Genomic DNA, 20,755 nt, shown 5'->3' with positions numbered 1-20,755 from the left:
GCTAACTGTGGCTACTCCGTGTAGCTAAGTATGAATCCATTATTTCCTAAGCCCAAATATCACCTGGACTCCTTCTATTTATTAACAAAAGCAAGAGTAACTCTGACTCCACGCTGGCCCAGACTGGGGACTTGAGGGCTCCATGTGGGTGACTCAGTCTACCTTCTGAGTGTTTCTGCACAAAGTCAAATCTCCTAAGCATCACTGCATATGGGGAAAATGTGCACAATCATCCGCATATTGACTTATTTATTATTCCCGTACATAAAACGGCTCTTTGGCAAGAATTTCTGCAAGGAACAAGTATAAACATTCAATACTATGCAGCAAATCAAATTCTAGACATCCTCAGCAGCATTAGTAAATCATGTTTTAAACATTAAAATGTTTTAAAACACCGCACACACACATACACACTTATATATTTATTGGCCCATATCAGTTTGAATAAAATTACATAATGGAAAAGCATTCTGCAGCTCCAAAGAGGAATTCTCTTAGGAGATTTAGATTTTTCTACCAAAGCGAGATCCTGACTGGGTTTTTCCTTTGCAGTGGCAGCTTAGGGAGCCAAAGTGACAAAAAGGAGACCTCAGACTTCAGCCTCAGCCCAGTCCCGCTGTGGCCCTGGGGGAAGATGGCCCCTTCCAGACTTTAGCTTTCTGACCTATAAAGCAAAGGCAAGACCTCGGAAGTCCTACCTCGGCTGACAGCCTTGTTCCAAGTGGCATGCATGATCACAACAGAGACAGCCCCTCTGTCTCTGCCCATGATGGGGTTCCACATACTGGGAGCACCCTAGGGCCCTGAGTCAGGAGCCAGGAACAGAGAGAAAGCCGAGCCTGAAGAGGAGGGGGAGTAAGCGTGTGTGCACAGATGTGTGTGTGTGTGTGTGTGCATGTGTGACTGCCTCCCAAAGCCAGAGAATTTACGCTATTCCCTGGTTGGAGTTCAGCACCCCATTCTCCCGAGCCCGGAGTTTCCATCACAGGGTGTGCTATGCTGTCTCCTCCCTAACATCCTACCCCCCTGGAATGTGCCTGGACACCAGGGACACCATACGACACACCAGGGCTCAGGCTCATTCCATCACAGGATCCCACGATGAGCCCACTGGGGGACATTTTTTCTGGTTTTCACAGCCTCTCTGCCCTGGCTGTCAAGAAACACAGGCCAGCTGTCCCCAGCCACCTCTGCCAGGCACACAGAGCTGCCCTGCCTGGGTTCCAGGCCCAGTCCTTGGTCCTGCCTCCCTCTCCCTGAACTTCCTGGTGCCTCATTTTCGCCCTCGCTTGTTTTATCCTGCGGCACACATTTTTAAAAGTGATCTCAGTTCTTTCCCAGAACAACACAGACTCCTAAATGAGGATCCAGGCGGGCTCGCTCTCGCTCTCTCTCTCTCTCTCTCTCTCACATACACACACACACACACACACACACACACACACTACACCTGGCTATGACCTGCTGGACAATCCCCACTTCTGTCCTGGCCCAGCCTGGTGTCCATGCCAGCACCCCTGGATGCTGTAACACATCTTGCACCTTCTTAAAGAGCCAGATTTCCCCACGTGTCTCTCACCATAATTCTCACAATAACTCTGGGGACCAAACAAAAACAGAGATTACCTTCCGTATTTTGCAAATGGGACAACTGAGACTTAGAGGAATTCAGTGATCTGTCCAATGTGACACACTCAGGTCTCAGATTCCTGGCCTTAGGGCCCAGCTCATCCCCCAGAGCACAAAGGAAGAGGGGATTCAGTCCCCTCCTGCCTGTGTAGGGGCGCCAACTGTGTCCCACACTGCATGCTGCCACCCCCCCTCCCCACCCTGGGAGAATACTGGGGAGAGAGGAGGAAGTGGTTCCGAACCCGGAACACAAAGACAGAAAATGTACCAAATCGTCCTCTGTAGCCCTGAGGCCTGCAAACAAGATGGTTTAACAGGTACTTGGTGTGAGTTGATAAATTCTCAAATCCAAAAGGAATTCGGGGAGGGGCCAGGACAGTGTGCCCTGGTTATCTGCAAAGGGAGAGGGGGGATGGAGCGGAGCTGTGCTCACATGTGCATGTGTGCGTGCACATGTGAGTGTGTGGGCATGCATGTGCGTGTGCACGTGTGCCTGTGTGCACAGGAGCAGGGAGAGCTGAGGGACTGCCCTGACTGGGCAGGAGGTTTGGGAAATCGGCAGAAGCAGACTGTAGAGGGTGAGGTTAGGCGGCAGCGGGCACCAAGCTGCGTTGGCCACACGGGGCCCTGGGGAGCCCTGGGGAGCCCTGGGCTGAGCGGGCAGGCAGGGACCCTGTCCTCCAGGTCCGCGCGGTGAGCGGGGACGCAGCACGCGGATGCCAGCCCTGTTCCCTAATAGGCAAAGCGCAGCACCATCTGCGCAATCCCAGGAGCAGGAGCAGATATTTTATAACTTCCTTTTTTTCTTTTTAAGTCTAAATTAAAAATAAATGTTCCCTTCAGCTCTCAGATGTAAATCTCTGGTGCAACCTGCCCACATTCCCTCCCGCTGCCCTTTCCAGAACGTGGCAGGGGAAAGGAAGAAAGAGACGGAGGGAGAGAGGGAGCCGGTCCACCCGGCTCCAACGCCAGTGGGTTGCACCTCTTCCAAGAGGGAGACGCGGCAGGCGTGGCCGCGCAGACGGGTGCAGAAAGCCCAGAATGCGCTGGTACCCAGCAGAGTGGAAGGAGAGCGAAGCAGGAGCCAACAGCTAGGATTTCTAGCCCAGCCTCCCGCCTCGCCTGCTGCAGGACCTTGGCCAAATCTCACAGCCTATCTTTGCTCCCATTTATAGTCCCAGCAGGGCTGCAGGCCTCTGTGTGGCTCCAGCCCCAGGCGGCTCTCCTCTCTGCACATCTGTCTCCACCTGACCTGTCCCCTTCCCCTCCGGAGTCTGGCCATGGACCCTGGGGACTAACCCTCAAGCTCTGGTTGTCAAACGCTGGAGCCCATGTTTAGTAGCTGTGTGGCCACAGGTGAGTCACTTGAGTTCTCCGTGCCCCCATTTCTTCCTCTGTTTAATGGGGCGCTCCCAGGCGAGGAAGGAAGATTCGGCTCAGGGACTGCTGTGGAGCCGGTGCCGCTGGACGCCAGGTGCGAGTGTCCTGCACCTGCTGTCCAGCTCTTCTCTAGCCTTTGCTGGTCTCCGGGCTCCGAGCTCCAGAGCCTGCACTACACGACTGAACACCGTCTTTGAACACGGGCCTTATCGCTCCTGGGGCTTTGAATCAGGGCTTTGCTCTCTAAGGTCTGAGAGGCCCATGCTCCAGGCTGAGAGAATGCTGCTAACTCCTTCTGAGGCGCTTCAAACAATTCTCCGCTGGCCTGGGACACGAGTGCACCGCCATCCCCTCCTTAGCTCTAAAAGTCTAGTCATGCGCCCCGCGGGTCCCGAGCGCTGCTCCCCAGCCGACCACTCCACATTCAGACCCTCACCGCGACCTCCTCCTGGGAGGAATGCGTTTCCTGCTTGCTTCCGGCCAAGGGCCCGAGGGAAGAAGAGGAACCGTGTGGTTCTGAGCCCAGGCCACAGAGGCCGCACTCATTTCTGCCTGCCCTCCTGTGTGTCTACTGCTGCCAGGAGAAAGTGACGACCCTGGCTAGACTCCTGGTCGAGGAGGCTAAGAGACAGGAGGCGTGAAGCAGACCCACTCTGCGATGGCTATGCAGGAAGAGCGCCTGTGCTGTCCTTCCCGGCCCAAACCCTCGCCTGACGTGTGCACCTGCATCACATCTTCACAAGACACTGGTGCCTGAGCAGCCTGGCCGCCTCACCCTCCATCCCTCAGGGGCTGCCCGGGAGGAGGGGGAATTCATGCCTGAGGCTCATTAGTGCTTCCTTCCTCACCCTTCAGGGCTCAGTTGTCACCTTCTCCAGGGAGCCTCCCCAGCCTCCGACTGTAAGGTTCATCTTTGCAGCAGGTGTCATGAGGACTGGGACCCTGTGATGTGCACTTCTCATGGAGCTTACAGGGTGACAGCTGCCCCCTTGACCTTGTGCCCCATGCCCCCACCCTGAGTCAACCAGACATGCTCTTCCTTTCCAGGAGGGCTGCCACGAGCCCCACTACCTCGCGCTGGGTCTGCTTTTTCCTTCTCTTTTGTCTCCATCTCCTGACTGATGGGGCTGACTTTGCAGTGTTTGAGGGGTGTGGCTACCTAAAGGATGCCAGCCAGGTCAAGAAAATACTATTTGTCAGCACACATGTATCCCTGCCATCCAGTGCCAGCCCAGTAGTCCTGGAGGGACTGGGACATCAGCAGGGGAGAAGCAGGGTCTGGGATGAGCAGAGGTGGGAGATGCAGGCCCAGCCATGGGGTTCAGTCCTGCCCACCTCTCCTGGCACACCCTGGGGAGGACAGGACCTACACTGGCACCTGTGAGACACAGGGTTTCCAAGTCCATGGATCACCTCCTGGGTTAAAATCAGAAGGCGAGTATCCCGAGACCGACTGGGATTTGGACTTAACCCAAGGCCACCAGACTCACAGGTGCTCCCGGCCAGCCAGCCAGTTCTCACCCTCCCCTGCTGCACACAGGCACTTAACCCCTGCGTGTGGAGAGTTCCAGACATGACAGGGGCAGGGCAGCCGTGCGAGAGGAAGGTGCAAATGCTCCCAGGAGAGGAATCTGGCTTCTGACACTGAGGGATGACGGAAGCCAGGGGTGCGAGGGCAGGCAGCAGGTGGAAATGTGGGGGAAAGCTGGATGGGACTGGATCCCTGGGGTTTGCATCCCCCAGTCACCTGTGCCCGCAAAGGCCAGGGCCGCACATGTCTTAGTGGGCACCTGGGCACGGACAGGCTGTTGGTAAGCAGCGACCACACTGGGGAGGGTTTTGGCAACAAGATACCAGAAGAGAGGGAACGCTGAACCAAGGTGGCCCACAGAGCAGCCTCAGCACCCCGGCTCCGCCGCTGCGCGTGTGTATAAATCAGGATCGCTCTGCCACACACCAAAGGGAGAAAAGTTCCCATCTTCAAATGTTAAGTTTAAAATAAGCCACTCCATGAGTGCCAGTGGATCTGTGAAATCTGCTGACTAAACTGGCACCAGCCTCTGGGAGGAAACCAGCTCGCTCCTCCTGAGCTCTGCGGGGTGTGTGGCTGGGGGCAGGAGAACTCTCAGCCAGGGGGCAGAGCCGGGATGGCCACACTGGCCAGGAGCTGCCCGGGGCTGCTTCCAGAAGCTTCTCAGCTGAGGCACCTGCCAGCCTTGTCGCCCCTCCCCTGCATCACCCAGGGCCTCATTTCCTAGCACATTTGCTGGCACCCCCATTTCTATTTTGGTAAGCATTTTTAGTGGCTTCTGCAGGCGGAAATTTCTTACCCACTCCATCAGGCCAGGGGCCTCCTGAAGGTGCGGACTGGAACCGTCCCTCCCCTTCAGACCCAGCAGTTAGCGAAAGGCTCAGCGCTACCAGGCAACAGCAGGGCCCTGGAGCAGTGGAGGTGGCTGGTGGGCGCCAGGCTCTGGGCAAATGCTGGAGCAGCCGCCACGCTCCCACCACGCAAGGGGAGGCAGTGGCAGGGTGGTGGCGGGAGGGGCAGTGGGGCCAATGAGTCGTCACGCCTCTGTCAAGTGCACCTGCAGGATCTCAGTGGTCACAGCATCTGTTCTCACGTGGCACACATCCACTCACACAAGCACTGGTCCTGATGGGACCCTTGCAGCTCTGCTCCAGCAATGAACGCCGGCACGGGACCAGCACCCACGCTCCCGGGATGCCCACAGGACCGCAGTGACCCTGCAATGACTGGGCTTGTCTTGGGGAGCATGGGAAGGGGTGGGAGAGCACGGGGGGAGCCTAAGTCAGTGACAGCTTTTGAATGAGACACAGCATGGGCATCTCTTGGGGGAGCCAATTCATCCCAGTCAAAGGTGTTAACTTTGAAAGGGGTCCATTGGCTTCTTGGGAAATGAGTCCCATACTTGATTTTTGCCAGTTCAAACACCCAGTTCTCTGGTTTGGCAAAAATACAAAATGCAAAATGTATTTTCTTTCCTGGGTATTGATGGAATATTTATAAAAATCAGGGCCAGCATTGTGGTGCAGTAGGATAAGCTGCCATCCGCAGCGCCGGCATCCCATATCGAAGCACTGGTTCAAGTCCCAGCTGCTCGGCTTCCTATTCAGCTCCCTGCTCATGTGCCTGGGAATGCAGTAGAAGATGAACCAGGTCCTTGTGTCCCTGCCACCCACGTGGGAGACCAGCATGGAGTCCAGGCCCCTGGCTTTGGCCTGGTCTAGCCCCAGCTGTTGTGACCACGTGGGGAAGGAACTAGTGGAGAGAGGAGTTCTCCCTTTGTCTCTCTTCCTCTCCCTCTTTCTCATGCTTTGCCTTTCAGTAAATAAAAATAAAGTCTCTTTAAAAGTTATTATAGCAGACTCACTATTTCCAGCTTATTAACCACCTATCCCTTCTTTCTTACTAATAAAATCCCTACATAATGGAGATCAACTCTATACCCAGCTAAATTCTATATGAAATGTAAAAAGAACTGTTGTGTGAAACTTCCAAAAAGCCTCCTTAGAGAGATCTGACTCAGCTGGACATACATCATTTTACTCCTCTCTTCCTTATCCTCTTTGAAATCTGAATGTAATGGCTGGATCTCCAGCAATCATTTGGGGCCATGGGGTGACTTTTATAATAAAGGTTACCATGAAAAATGGTAGTGTAGAAAAATGGAAATCTAGGGGTTGGCGCTGTGGCACAGCAGGTTAATGCCCTGGCCTGAAGCGTTGGCATCTCATATGGCCACTGGTTCAAGTCCCAGCTGCTCCACTTCAGATCCAGCTCTCTGCTAAGGCCTGGGAAAGCAGTGGAAGATGGCCCAAGGCCTTGGGCCCCTGCACCCACGTGGGAGACCCGGAAGAAGTTCCTGACTCCTGGCTTCAGATCAGTGCAGCTTTGGCTGATGGCGGCCAATTGGGGAGTGAACCATTGGATGGAAGACCTCTCTCTCTCTCTCTCTCTCTCTGACTTTCCTCTCTCTGTGTAACTCTGATTTTCAAATAAATTAGTAAATCTTAAAAAAAAAAAGAAAAAAAAAAGGAAAATGGAAATCTGAGTTCCTGTGACACTGTAGGGTTCTGCCTGCACCAAACTTCTTTAACATGAGAGAAACAAAATAATTTGTTTAAGCTGTTACTTTGGATTTTACATTACAGGTTATTCTAATCCTATCTGATATAATACATATTGTGTTTACAAAGAAAATCACAGTAAGTCCCAAATGACAGAATTGTAGACTTGACTCTGAAAACAAGATAACAAAATACATTGTTTTAAAATAACCATTTCGACTTCAGAATGTGTTCTGACTCATTGACTAAAGAAGATTCAAAATTACAATGTCAAAATCATTTAGAAAATAACAGCATAGGATTGCTGTATATGAAAACATTTAGATTTAAGCGTATATTAGATAAATTCAGGGGCAAAATCATAGCCTTAAACATTTTAATTATAAGAATGAGAACAAATAAAATAAACATTCAAAGCAAAAAGAAACCAACCACAAAAAGGAAAAATGACATTATAAAAACAAAAGCAGAAATTCATAAATTAGAGAATTGATAAACACATCCAAGAGCTCATTCCTTGGCTCAACTCTCGCAAATCCAGTTTTTTAATAAAGAAGACGGGCGGGAGAGCAGCACTGGATTCAGAAGCATGAAATGAGAGGTCCCGAGACTTAAAAATGCCAGGGGCAGGCATCTGGCCCGGCGGTCCAGCCTTAACTGAGACGTCTAAAACCCCTCCAGCTTCCTACTAATGTGCACCTGAGTTCCCAGCCCCCGACTTTGGCCTGGCCCGGTCTCAATTGTTGGTGGCATTAGAGTAAGCCAGCAAATGGGAGCTCTGTCTGCCTCTCAAATTAAAATACACACACACACATACACACACACAGACAGACACTTAAAAGTTTTTCTGCCCAGGCACCACAAAAAAAGGGGAAAAAATAGTTGGAGGAGAGATCTGCAATAAAGACAATTCCAAGGATTAACTTCTAAAATATATAAAGAATTCCTTCAAATCAGTTGGAAAGATGCAGCCCGCAGAAGGAGGGACAAAGGGAATGGACAGGTGACTCAACGAAGAGGAAAGAGAACGCGTGGATGGAAAGCACCATCTGCTTGGCGTTCAGGGAAATCAAAGTTCAGACCCTCATGAGAAGCCACGCCTTCCCGCAGCACCCAGGCAAAACCTGTGAAGGTGCACAGCGCTGTTGCAGAGGTGTGGGGAACTCTGCCTTCTGGGAAGGGACTCCAGCTGCAGCCCCCACAGACCTCTCTGTGCGAGTTCACTTCCTGGAATGTGCCCCTGAGAGAGCCCCATGCCTGTGCAATGTGAGCTTGACGAGGCTTTTTTCACAGAGTGCAAATAACCAGAATCAGCCTAACCCACCAGCGGGGAGAAGAGAGCACTCAGCAGATAAAGCGAGCTGGTGAGCAAGTGAATGAAGCCCGGCCTCCCATAGGCAAACCGCTAAGGCTAGGAGCCCATTGTGCTGTCTCCCGCTATCTGCTTCACTGTAATGTATATGATTTACATGCACACAAACACCTAGAAAAAAGCCTGGAAGCTTGCACCAAGCTTCTGTCAGGCGTCACTTCTGGGCATGGATCCGGGGTCAGGGTCAGAAGGAAGCACACTTCTGTTCATGCTGAATTTGGAGTGCACAGAATCTGCATCTATTACTTGTGTAACTTCCATAATATTCTTTATAAAAAAAAAAAAACTCTTGGTGGTATTTTTGAATCCCCCAAGAACATATTCATGTATTACTTGTATCATTTTATAAAATATACAGGGAAGAACTTTTTTTAATCTTAAAGATATTTCTGAACTCCAAAAATAAATTGAAAAAAAAAAAAATACCAAATGATTCCAAGGAAAGAGGGGATGTTTACCTAGGAAGGAAAAGAGGAGGAGAAGGCCAAGTATTGTTCCTATACAAAGTGCGGGGCAGGGAAAGTGCACTTCCAGAGACTCGCGAGGATTCGCAGTGTACTGTCCTCATACGATTCTCGGATGATTAGTCAAAAAAAAAAAAAAACAAAACAGGGGCCGGCGCCATGGCTCACTTGGTTAATCCTCTGCCTGCGGCACTGGCAACCCATATGGGCAGCGGGTTCTAGTCCCGGTTGCTCCTCTTCCAGTCCAGCTCTTTGCTGTGGCCCGGGAGTGCAGTGAAGGATGGCCCAAGTGCTTGGGCTCCTGCACCCGCATGGGAGACCAGGAGGAAGCACCTGGCTCCTGGCTTCAGATCAGCACAATTCCAGATGTTGAGGCCATTTGGGGAGTGAATCAACGGAAGGAAGACCTTTCTCTCTGTCTCTCTCTCACTGTCTATAACTCTACCTGTCAAATAAATTAAAAAAAAAAAAAAACAGACACACAAACACACAGCCTAAGTAATTATGAAGCTTAATACAGATATTAAGAAAAATGTTATAAATCTGACGGGGATGATGGTGGTGATGACGATGATGATGGTGATGGCTCCAACACCAGACAAGCGCACAGAGGGAAAATGGTACAGTTAGCAAAGTAGAATGCTGAGGGGTCAGCGTTGTGGCCTAGCAGGTTAACCCTCCATCTGCAGTGCTGGCATCCCATATGGGCACTGGTTCAAGTCCCAGCTGTTCCACTTCTGATCTAGTTCCCTGCTAATGTGCTTAGGAAAGCAGCAGAAGATGGTTCAAGTGCTTGGCCCCTGCATGCATGTGGGAGACCTGGAAAAACCTTGGGGCTCCTGACTTTGGTCTGGCCCAGCCCCAGTTGTTGCGGCCATTTGGGGAGTGAACCAGCAGATGGAAGATATTCCTTCTCTCTCTCTCTTTCTCTCTCTCTTTCTCTCTCTGTCTCTTTCTCTCTCCCTCCCTCCCTCCCCTCTAACTCTGTCTTTCAAATAAATAAAAAATAAATCTTAACAGTTTTTTAAAAAAGGATAAAGTGGGCTGGAGCCACGGCTCACTAGGCTAATCCTCTGCCTTGCAGTGCCGGCACACCGGGTTCTAGTCCCGGTCGGGGCGCCGGATTCTGTCCTGGTTGCCCCTCTTCCAGGCCAGCTCTCTGCTGTGGCCAGGGAGTGCAGTGGAGGATGGCCCAAGTGCTTGGGCCCTGCACCCCATGAGAGACCAGCAGAAGCACCTGGCTCCTGCCATTGGATCAGCGCGGTGCGCCGGCCGCGGCGGCCATTGGAGGTTGAACCAACGGCAAAGGAAGACCTTTCTCTCTGTCTCTCTCTCTCACTGTCCACTCTGCCTGTCAAAAAAAAAAAAAAAAAAAAAGTATAATGTGAATGCCTCTTCCTACATGGGCAGGGTGGGAGAAGTCACATTTATGACTTGATTCTTTAAAATTTTTTTTTATTTATTTGAAAGGCATATCTACACACAGATAGAGAGATCTTCCTTCCACCAGTTCACTCCCCATTTGACTGCAATGACCAGGGCTGTGCCAGGCCAAAACCAGGAGCCAGGAACTTCTTCCAGGCCTCCCACATGGGTGCAGGAGCCCAAGCCCTTGGGCCATCCTCCACTGCTTCCCCAGGCCACAGCAAGAGCTGGGTCAGAAGTCAAGCAGCTGAGACTCAACCAGCACTCATATGAGATGCCGAAGTCACAAGCGGCAGCTCAACCAACTGCACTACAATGCAGCGACCTGACTTGATATGTTACACAACTTCTCTTACAGTGAACTATTAGAGATGAATGGTAGCCAGAGAGAATTCAATGTTCCTCTTCCACATGACTTAAGAAACCAAAAGAACCTCTGAAAACTGCCATTCCATTGCAAATCAGGACAAGAAATAGAAATAGTAACACTTCTTTACAAACAAACCAGCAGAACAAAACAAACACCAAATGTACCTGACGGCAGAGCTCAGTGGCCACACAGTCAGTGGTACAGTAAATAGAAGTAAATTAAAGATGGTGCCTCTCAGATTGGGTTAAAAAGGAAAATCAAGCTATTTTGTGTAGAATAGACACAAACATTTACTGACATAAACACAGATAGGCAATGATATACTTGGCAAACACATGAAGCACGGCAAACCGAAATACTAACATGAGATAAGCAGAATTCAAGGCAAGGTTACAAAGATATTGTGTGTGTGTGTGTGTGTGTGTGTGTGAGAGAGAGAGAGAGAGAGAGAGAAAACGTCAAGAAAATAAACTGTCATGAATACACCCAACACCATTGCACTAATATATATATAACTGCAAGAAATGCAGAGAAATTAGACACACACACACACACACACACACACACAGAGTTATGCTGGGTAGGAGATTTGCAACCCTTTTCTCGGAATACTTCAGAACGACATAGTAGTCTCAGAGAAACTTCATGAGGATGGGGACGGACAGCTCCTCTCCGGGTTTACACGATGTCTGCATAAACTAGATGGAAGATGAATGAGCCTGCAGCACAGCAGGGCGACTGTGGTTTGCAACAATTTCTTATATATTTTATACAGAACAAGATGAGAGGACTTTGACGTTTCCCAATATGAAGAAATCATAAATGTTTCAGGAGACGGAGATGCTAATTACCCTGATAGGATCATTACACATCATATATATAAGTCAGATCATCACATCCTACCCCATCAGTGTGTACAATTACAATTTTTAATTCAAAAACACATATCTGGGGAAAATAAACAATTTTTAAAATGAAGACAAAACATAAAATAACAAAATGCTTCAAGCACACAGAACAATGCAATGAGCACCCACGTGTCGTCAAACAATGTTGCTTAATCAAACTTTTCTGATGATTGTGTAGAAACAAAACCACAAACACACACGAGGCACCCCATCCCCTCCTGATTCCATCTCTCTCTGTGTCTCCCAGGGGTCAACGTCTCAGGAATCTGTGGCTTACTGCACCCATGAATGTTTTCATGGATTTATAAAAAATATACCAGTAAACCAGGTAGATTATTACTTTGCACATTTTTAAACATGACCCAAATGACCTCAGAGGATATCAGTACTCTGCTACTATTTTTTTCATTCAAAATTGTTTTGGAGATTGATCCATACCACTAAACGTGGAATACTGAACACAGGAAAGAAAGTAGGGAACAAGGGATAAGCTTGATGCCAGAATGGGATGAAAGGTGTCCTGGAAATGCTTTCTGAATTAATTTTAAACGGTAACTTTCTAAAGGTACCCTTACGTTCCTACTTTCCAAATTCATTTGGAAAACTTCCCTGTAACCAGCAGGTCCTAATGACAGTGCTGGGACAAAGGCACTGCCCATCCTGTGCTGGCTGCAAGTCAGCACGCTTTTTTCAGAAGTCTGATGGTGTACAACAACAGAGACAGAAAGAGGGGCACGCGTTTGGTCTAGCGGCTGAGCACCAGTCAAGACACCTGTGTCCCACAGGGGAGCCTGGCTTTGGTTTCTGTCTCCACTCCTGACTCCAGCTTCCTGCCAGTGCAGCCCCTGGGAGACACTGTGGTGACTCAAGGAGTCAGGTCCCTGCCACCCACAGGGGAGATTTGGAGGAGTCTGTGGCCCCGGACTTCAGCCCCAGTCCAACACCAGCTAGTGTAGATATTTGAGGAGGAACTGGCACATGAGAGCTTTCTTGGGTTTGCTGCTGTCTCTCTGCCCCCAAAATTTTATATATATATATATATATATATATATAAAATATGTATATATTATATGTATATGTGGGACAACACATGGGTGCTCATTGCATTGTTCTGTGTGCTTGAAACATTTTGTTATATGTTTTGTCTTCATTTTAAAATATATATATTTTAACTTTTTAAAGAAATATATACTATTTTTCTTTTTCTAGATTTATTTATTCATTTGAAAGGCAGAGGTGAGAGAGAGAGAATCTTCCATTCACTGGTTCACCCCCCAGATGGCTGGACCAAGCTGAAGCCAGGAGCCAGAATTCCATCAGGATGTCTCCCACATGGGTTTTAGGGGCCCAAGCACTTGGGTCATCTTCTGCTGCTTTCCCAGGTGCATTAGCAGGGAGCTGGACAGGAAGTAGAGCAGCCAGGATGTGAACCAGCGCCCATATAGAATTTGGGCATTGTAGACAGTGATTTAGCTGCTGCGCCACAACACTGCTCATAGAAATCTATATCGCTTCATCCCATAGTTCCTAAGAATTTACCCTAAACCAATCATTCAGTCAAGTATCTATGAACAACGATATAAAGTTATACATTCAAAAAAATTTTTAAGGAAAGAAAATCCTGTGAAGGTAGCACTTACAATTGGTGTCCCGAAAGGAATGTAACCTGTGAGCAGAGAGAGAAAAGAGTCAAGTCTGAGAACGCACTCACCCCTCAACCAAGACTCCCAGGGGCCTTCTGGGCTTGGCCCTGGCTCTCCAGCCCCAGCCTCCCCTGTGCTCCCAGCCTCCTTGTCTCTGCTCCCTATAGCCAGCCTGAACTCACTGCTCCCTATAGCCAGCCTGAACTCACCACTCCCAGAACCTAGAGACCCGTTCCTCCAGGCAAAGCTGCCCACCAGTGCCCCTTGGTAATTTCTTCCATGGGTCACCATGCCCCTACACACACTCATGACACAAGACTGGACATCTTCCAAGGCAATGTCCTCCTGTCCCTCTCAGCTTGTCTTTCTAGCACAGACCCTTATCCCCCAGTATCGTGACCATTTCTGGGAAGAGAATTCCCTCCCCACCTAAGGGTGCACCTGTATGTGCAACAGCTTTTTCAGTCTACAGTGCCCAGGTGACACCCTCAGTAGAGCAGTACTGAGCTGGGGGGAGCCCAGCAGCCCCAGGCAGGGCTCCCTCTGCCACCCCCACTGCTGTCAGCAGGCAGCCCCTCAGCTGGTGCCCGTTAGCAGGAGCGTGCTTACCTGAGTTGTATCTAAAGCAAGGTTCATTTTTGAGTGTGGGGAATTGTGCATGCACACCAGCTTCCCTCTCTCTGGGCAGATGGGCACAGTTGGATCAGGGCCTCCAAGGAATATGCCACTTAAAAATACCTGGTGTTGGGGCCGGTGCTGTGGCACAGTGGGTTAACGCCCTGGCCTGAAGCGTCGGCATACCATACGGGCGCCGGTTCTACTGCCGGCTGCTCCTCTTCCAATCCAGCTCTCTGCTACGGTCTGGGAAAGCAGTAGAGGATGGCCCAAGTCCTTGGGCCCCTGCACCACATGGGAGACCTGGAAGAAGCTCCTGGTTCCTGGCTTCGGATTGGCGCAGCTCCGGCCATTGCAGCCAATTGGGGAGTGAACCATCGGATGGAAGATCTCTCTCTCTCTCTCTCTCTCTCTCTTCCTCTCCTCTCTTTGTGTAACTCTGACTTTCAAATAAATAAATAAATCTTTAAAAAAAAAATACCTGATGGGTAGGCACTGTGTGCAGTGGGTAAGCCACTGCTTGGGATACCTGCATCCCAAGTCTTCAAGTCCCAGCTACTCCACTTCCAATCCAGCTGTCTGCTAATGTACAGCCTGGAAAGCAGCTGAGGATGGCCCTAGTACTTGAGTTCCTGCCACCCATGTGGGAGACCCAGAAGGAGTTCCTGGCTCCTGGTTTCAGCCTGGCCCAGTCTGACCTATTGTGACCATTTGTGGAATAAACCATTAGATGGAAGACTGATTCTCTCCCTCTCTCTCTCTTTCTCTCTCTCTGCCTTTAAAATATATATATGGCTTTCAAATAAATAAATCTTGGGGGGGTGGGGGCCAGAAAGGCAAGGGCAGCCAGGCATGGGTGAGAGGGACTGGGGAGCACTATGACTGCAGCTATGAGATGCTCAGAGGCTTGGCCAGGCCACAGGGTGCTAATGGCCCCGGTTTGTACAACAACATCGCATGTGCACCCATCTCCTGGTTTGCATTCTGTCTGCATCAGGCTCTGTGGGGGGTGGGGGCCCTGACTGTCCCACGCACCTGAGAAGCCCTTCTACAGCCACCACGGCCCTCCCAAGGCAGCAGCCAGCAGCTCTGGGTGCCACCCTGTAACCAGGGTGCTCACCCCACTGCACTGAGAGCTGGCAAGGACAAGGCGTCAGTGCACCCAGAGTGTGACCCTCTTTAGGTAATTAGGTTAGGCAGGTGACTATCAGAACTATCAATGGGATAAACGGGCCAGCGTGCATTCTGAGCCTAAGCCCGGAAACAGCTTTCCCCCTAGTGACCACTGGGCATGGCCTGGGGCAGAGCTCTCCCCTTGGCAGAACTCCTGCCTCTGCCTCCTGTGTGTGCAGATGGACAAACAGCACACACCCTCCTGGAAGAAGGGCATGCAGCACCCTTAGGGAGCAGGGGGCTCATCTGGAGATGGACAAGAAGAGGGAGCAGGACTCCGAAGGGAAGAATGGGTGGTGGGCAGGTAGGAGAGGAATGATGTGAAGAAGCCAGGGCTGGGAACCTGCAGGGTGGTGATGAGCTTCCCCCATGGAGGCCATAGCTCCACCCCAACTGCCCAGGCAGAAAAGGCAGGAAACAGGACCAGCTTTGTAGCATAGTTAAGCCGCCACCTGCGATGCCAGCATCCCACATGAGCACTGGTTTGAGTTCTCGCTGCTCCACTTCCGATCCAGCTCCCTATAAATGCGCCTGAGAAAGCAGTGGAAGATGGCCCAGGTCCTTGGGCCCCTGCATCCACATGGGAGACCTGGAGGAAGCTCTTGGTTCCTGACTTTGAATTGGCTCAGCTCCAGCTGTTGTGGCCATCTGGGGAGTGAACCAGCAATGGAAAACCTCTCTCTCTGTCTCTACCTCTCTCTTTAACTCTTTCAAATAAATAAAATAAATCTTAATAAATAAAAATAAAAAAAGAAGAAAGAAAAGGCAGGAAAGCTCCGTAGGGGCAGTTCAGCCAAAGTGAACATGCAGGTGTCTATGGAACAGGTGCTGCCCCTCCTCCAGCTCCACATCTGGATGTCCCTGGAGCCATGAGAGGACTAAGCACCTCAGATGGCAGAACCAGAAGGGTCCCAGGTGCTTACCTGACATTCTAAAGGGCATGAAGATCTTCTCATTAGTATCCGGGTGTAGAATGGCCTGGCAGGAGCCGGGGACAGTGCACAGGGTCCAGGGGAGAGGGAAGGAGGGGGACAAGCAGAGGCATTAGGGAGGAGGGGGAGAAAAGGCAGCCTCCCAGGGGAACGGGGCTGGGCACTACTGTCTGGCCAGAGAGACCACTCCACTGTCAGGGCAGGAGAAGCCCAGAACACGGCCATAACAGCAGGCCATCCCTTGACCAATCCTTACAACTGAACACAGGGGAGACCAGAAGCCCCCAGAGCCAGGGTGGGGTCCGCTGTGCAGGCCCTCTCTCCCCTGGCCTGGCACACCTAAGGCTTTTGGGAATGGAGCCCGATCCTTCAGGAGCTCTAAAAACCAAGGCAAAGGCAGCCTGGATGGAGGGCCAGGCTTTACAAATTCACACCTGCAGGGGTTTGGGCAGGAGGGAGGGAGAGGCTGGGCACACAACAACCATGGGAAGGAAGGCTTCCGGACCCCAGGGACAGGGCAGGGTGAGGTCCAGGAGAGCTCACGGCAGGGAAGAGAACAAATCAAAGCTGGATTTTACCTGCTTGATTTTCTGTGCACTCCAGAGCTGGAAGAAGGAGAAAGGAAAAGAAACAAATAGTTAAAAATATATATGAGGTTCAGGTCTCACACGCTCGTTTTCTAACCAAGGGATCCAGTTGCACAACCCTAAGGGGTTCAGGCTGTTACCACCCAGACTGGGCAGCCATCCCGGAGGTGGCATCACAGATCCCAGACTGGCACAGGTAGGGGTCTCACAATGATCATTTAAACCAGGATCTTCAACTCTGGCTGCATTTTAGGATTCATTTTGCTAAAGCTCTAGTTGATTCTAAGTCACAGTCAGATAAGAACACCTGATTAGAATGAAGATACTTCTATTGTCTCCTAGAATCACCAGTGGCAGCCCAACAACAACAAAAATTTTTTTAAGAGATAGACTGCCTGGATTCCACTTCTACCTCTGAGCCTTGATGTCCTCCTCTGTGAAATGGGGATAATAGCCACCTCTCTGACATAGAATTGTTGAAGTATATGAGCAGTTCTTAGAGAAGCATCAGCACACAGCAGGTATTTTATAAGTGCCTATCACTGTTGACGTCATCATCCCTGTTGTTGTTAGAAGGTTGAAGGGAGTGAAGAGTATAAGGTTCTAAGGTTCTCCTTCCAGCATAGCACAGGGAAAGGTTAGAGGAACTGAACAAGTTCCCAGTTGCTCTGAATATCAGTTCTGTGTTTCACAGACACTAAGACATCACTGATTCTAAAACATGCTATTACATGCCCGATAAGGAAGAAAAGCAACAGGGGCAGGCATTGAGCCTAGCTTGCCTCCCACATCAGAGTCCTGGGTTTGATTTCCAGCTCCGACTCCAGCTTCCTGCTAATACAGATCCTGGGAGGCAGCAGTGATGGTTCAAGTTGCACCCATGTGGGAGACCTGGACTGAGTTCCTGGCTTCTGGCTCCCACCCTAGCTGGTGTAGGCATTTGGAGAGTGAACCAGTGGATGGGAGTTTGCCTTTCTTTCCCTCTCTTTCTCTCTACAAAGAAAGAAAGAAAGAAACTAATGCCAAGACCCCTATCAACATTTTAGAGATAACAAAATGTGATAAAATCAGCCTTTTTAAACCAAGGAAATGTGTGAAATGGAAGTTTATATTGTGGGCAAACTTTAGGCCAGTGCCTTTTTTTTTTTTTTTCATGGAGAAAGAGGGCATGTGGCTAGAAGGGAGAGAGTCAGTAGCTGAGGTTTCAAGTTTTGTAACAGAATGTATGTTTCATTTGTATGACAATCAATGTTGGTCATCTGGAATATAAATTAAGCTGCAGGAGTTAGGAAGGCTACTGGGCAATAAAAATAGAAGTTATAAAATTGATACATTAAAGTTTATGCATTTTACTCACAGCTGAGTCCAAACCTTGACTCACAGCCTAATTAACTTCTATTTTAGATACATTTCAAACACACTTGATTGTCTGCTATTCTAGATCCAGGAAGATTAGAAGCAGATTTTTTTTAAATAATAACTGAGCAACAGAGAAGACTGTCAAAAGAAAAACTGAATGCAGAATAACCTTGAGCACAAAGTTAAATGAGAAAATAAGAGGTTCTTTTCTTTTCTTTTAAGTGGTGAAAGGCTCATTCTTCTCTCTGCTCGGAAAGCGTCTTCCTGAATTGTGCCCACAAGTTTAGACTCCACTCCAGTTGCAGCCCCACGCCCTCTGCATTGACCCCTGATGCCTTAAGTCACGATCCTCCATCTCCGGGTCCTCTCTCCTCTATGCCATGGTCCAGCCTCCCAGAGCAGAGCTTGCTTTTTGACACCATTTCCTGGCACCTGCCAGAGCACCTGGCTCACAGTGGGGGCTCAATAAATACTTGGAGAAGGAACATCATTCTTTAAAACAGAGGTCTCCCCAAGGCTCACCTAACTTCTGGTTAAGTGTGGTGAACCAAAAACATGGATTTAGCTCCCTTTCCTCCCAAACCCTTAATAAAAGAGCAAAAGAGCAAACCAGCAGGGGCCAGCACTGTGGCACAGCAGATTAAGCCATCACCTTGACATCAGTGTCTCATATAAGCAGTGGTTCAAGTCCTGGCTGCTCCACTTCTGATCCAGCTCCTTGCTAATGTGCCTGGGAAAATAGTGCAGGATGGCCCAAGTACTTGGACCCCTGCCACCCATGTAGGAGGCCTGGATGGTGTCCCAGGCTCCAGGCTTCATCCTGGACCAGTCCCAGCTGTCGCAGCCATTTAGGAAGTGAACCAGCAGATGGAAAATCTCTGTCTCTCTCTTTCTGTAAGTCTGTCTTTCAAATAAATAATAAATCTTAAAAAAAAAAAAAAACCGTGTGGTCGCTGTTGTGAATTCCTGTGTATCTTCACCTGTGCATCTGTGTTTTGTCTGTGAAGACTGAAGCGATGATGGAACACATGCTGGGGGCTTAGAGCCTCAATCCACCTGCCTTCTGCCACCTTGCCAGCCACCTGCTTCTCAGCACTGCCCAACAACAGCTCCACTGTACCCCGAGGGCTGGGTACAGGAAAAGTCGGGATGGGAGGAGCAGGTGCCACACACCAAGGCAAGGGGCAGGGCTCCAGGTGCCTGTGCGCGTCTCCCCTTGCCCCATGAGTGATCCCCCTGGCTGAGGCAAGGAGATGTTAAATAACAAACAACAAACATTATGACAAGTCCAGAGAGAGAGAGATTTTCTATCTGCTGGTCACTCCCCAGATGGCCACAAAGGCTCTGGCTGGACCAGGCCAAAGCCAGGAGTGAGGAGCTTCATTCTAGTCTACCACATGGGTAGCAGGGACCCAAGTACCTGGGCCATCTTTTGCTGTTTTTCCCAGGCCATTATCAGGGAGCTTGATTGGAAGTAGAGCAGCTGGGACATGAACCGGAGCCATATGGGATGCAGGCATTGCAGGTGGGAGCTTTACCCTCTGTGCCACAGCGCCAGCCTCTTGCATTTTCATCTTGCATTGAGCCACACGAATGATGACACTGGCTCTGCCTATAACTCCTGATATCTGGAGGCTCTGAGTGAGGAAGACCATTGCTCAGTGAGCGCGCGCGCACACACACACACACACACACACAGAGAGAGAGAGAGAAGGAATTCTGGAGGTAAAAGGAAAAAGGAATTGGGATGAAATGAGATAATTCAGGAACCAAGAGACTTTTAAAATACTGCAGTATCTTCAGAGGAGGAGGACGTGAAAGAACAGAATGGAGTGAAAAGTAGGGGGTGGGGTCTGTGTGCACAAATCCTGGCTCTGCCACTTACTGGACATATGACCCTGGGCCAAGCACTTGGTGGCTGGGCCTCAGTTTCTTCATCAATAAAATGGGTTACTTCCCCTGGGCAGGGCAGAGAGGGTGTCTGGCACCCCCTGGCAGCTTGCTTAGTCAGGTGGCTCAGCTGGCCAGGGGTTGCGGGTGGAAACGACATTCGTCACTCCCAATGGAGGACCCAGTGGAGGACAGCACGGCCTTAGAAGGTGGTAAAGCGACGAGGTGAAAGGAGTCTCATCCCCATGCTTGGCACACAACCAAGCCCAGGTTGCACTGGGTTCAGACATGAGTAAGAAATAGACCCTGCAGAGCTAAGTAAGTCCCTGACGTCTGAGAGTTGCCTGGTACAGCACTTGGCTTAACCTGACCGAGACAGAGGGTTAGATGAGGTATGCGTACATAAAATAGTTGACTCACAGAACGTGCTCAATATGGTTGCCTAAAACAAGCAACTCAAATGAGCAGCATTTTTTTAGGGATTTAATCATCTTGCAAAGTAGCTTCTCTGTTGTCTTGTTCCTCCGGCACTCTTGAGAGGTGGGGAGATCCTTCCCAGACGTCTTACTTCGGAGAGTCCAGCCCACTCAGCCAGGGTCCCAGGGGTCCGGTGGCAGGAGAGAGGTGGGCCCCCAGGCTTCAGGCTGGGTCCTCCCTGCAATCCAGCGCCTTGGGGGCTGACCCATGCCAGAGGTTCACTGGGTGACCAGCAGGCCGGAAGCATGAGAGGTGGCAGGGCGGCCGCCATCATCCTGAGGTCCTCTTGCAGCCTAGCAGCAGGTACTCCCACCAGTCCCTTGTCCCTCCCCTCCTCCAAAACCCAGCCGAACTGCACTGCACTGTCGGCCCGGGCTGCAGGTGCCCCTCGGACTCCAGGGCTGCTTCCCCCAGCCCAGCAGGCTGATGCCCTGGT

The 20,755-nt window shown here is 50.2% G+C and overlaps 1 protein-coding gene across 3 annotated transcripts in view; it reads right to left on the bottom strand.

The window, feature by feature from the left end:
* Positions 1–20,755, bottom strand: part of SFXN5 (sideroflexin 5) — a 122,724-nt gene that overhangs the window by 55,524 nt on the left and 46,445 nt on the right. For all 3 annotated transcript variants that reach the window (XM_002709756.5, XM_017340676.3, XM_051837500.2), the window contains exons 4-6: positions 16,585–16,611; positions 15,998–16,052; positions 13,284–13,309 (exon numbers count right to left, since the gene is read on the bottom strand). In XM_002709756.5, the coding sequence (XP_002709802.1) occupies positions 13,284–13,309; positions 15,998–16,052; positions 16,585–16,611 (108 nt within the window). The remainder of the gene's footprint in view (positions 1–13,283; positions 13,310–15,997; positions 16,053–16,584; positions 16,612–20,755) is intronic.

The sequence above is a fragment of the Oryctolagus cuniculus genome, chromosome 2, assembly GCF_964237555.1.
Source record: "Oryctolagus cuniculus chromosome 2, mOryCun1.1, whole genome shotgun sequence".
In the NCBI taxonomy this organism is placed as follows: domain Eukaryota; kingdom Metazoa; phylum Chordata; class Mammalia; order Lagomorpha; family Leporidae; genus Oryctolagus; species Oryctolagus cuniculus.
Note: the sequence above shows the minus strand (reverse complement) of the source record. Positions and strands in the feature narration are given on the sequence as shown.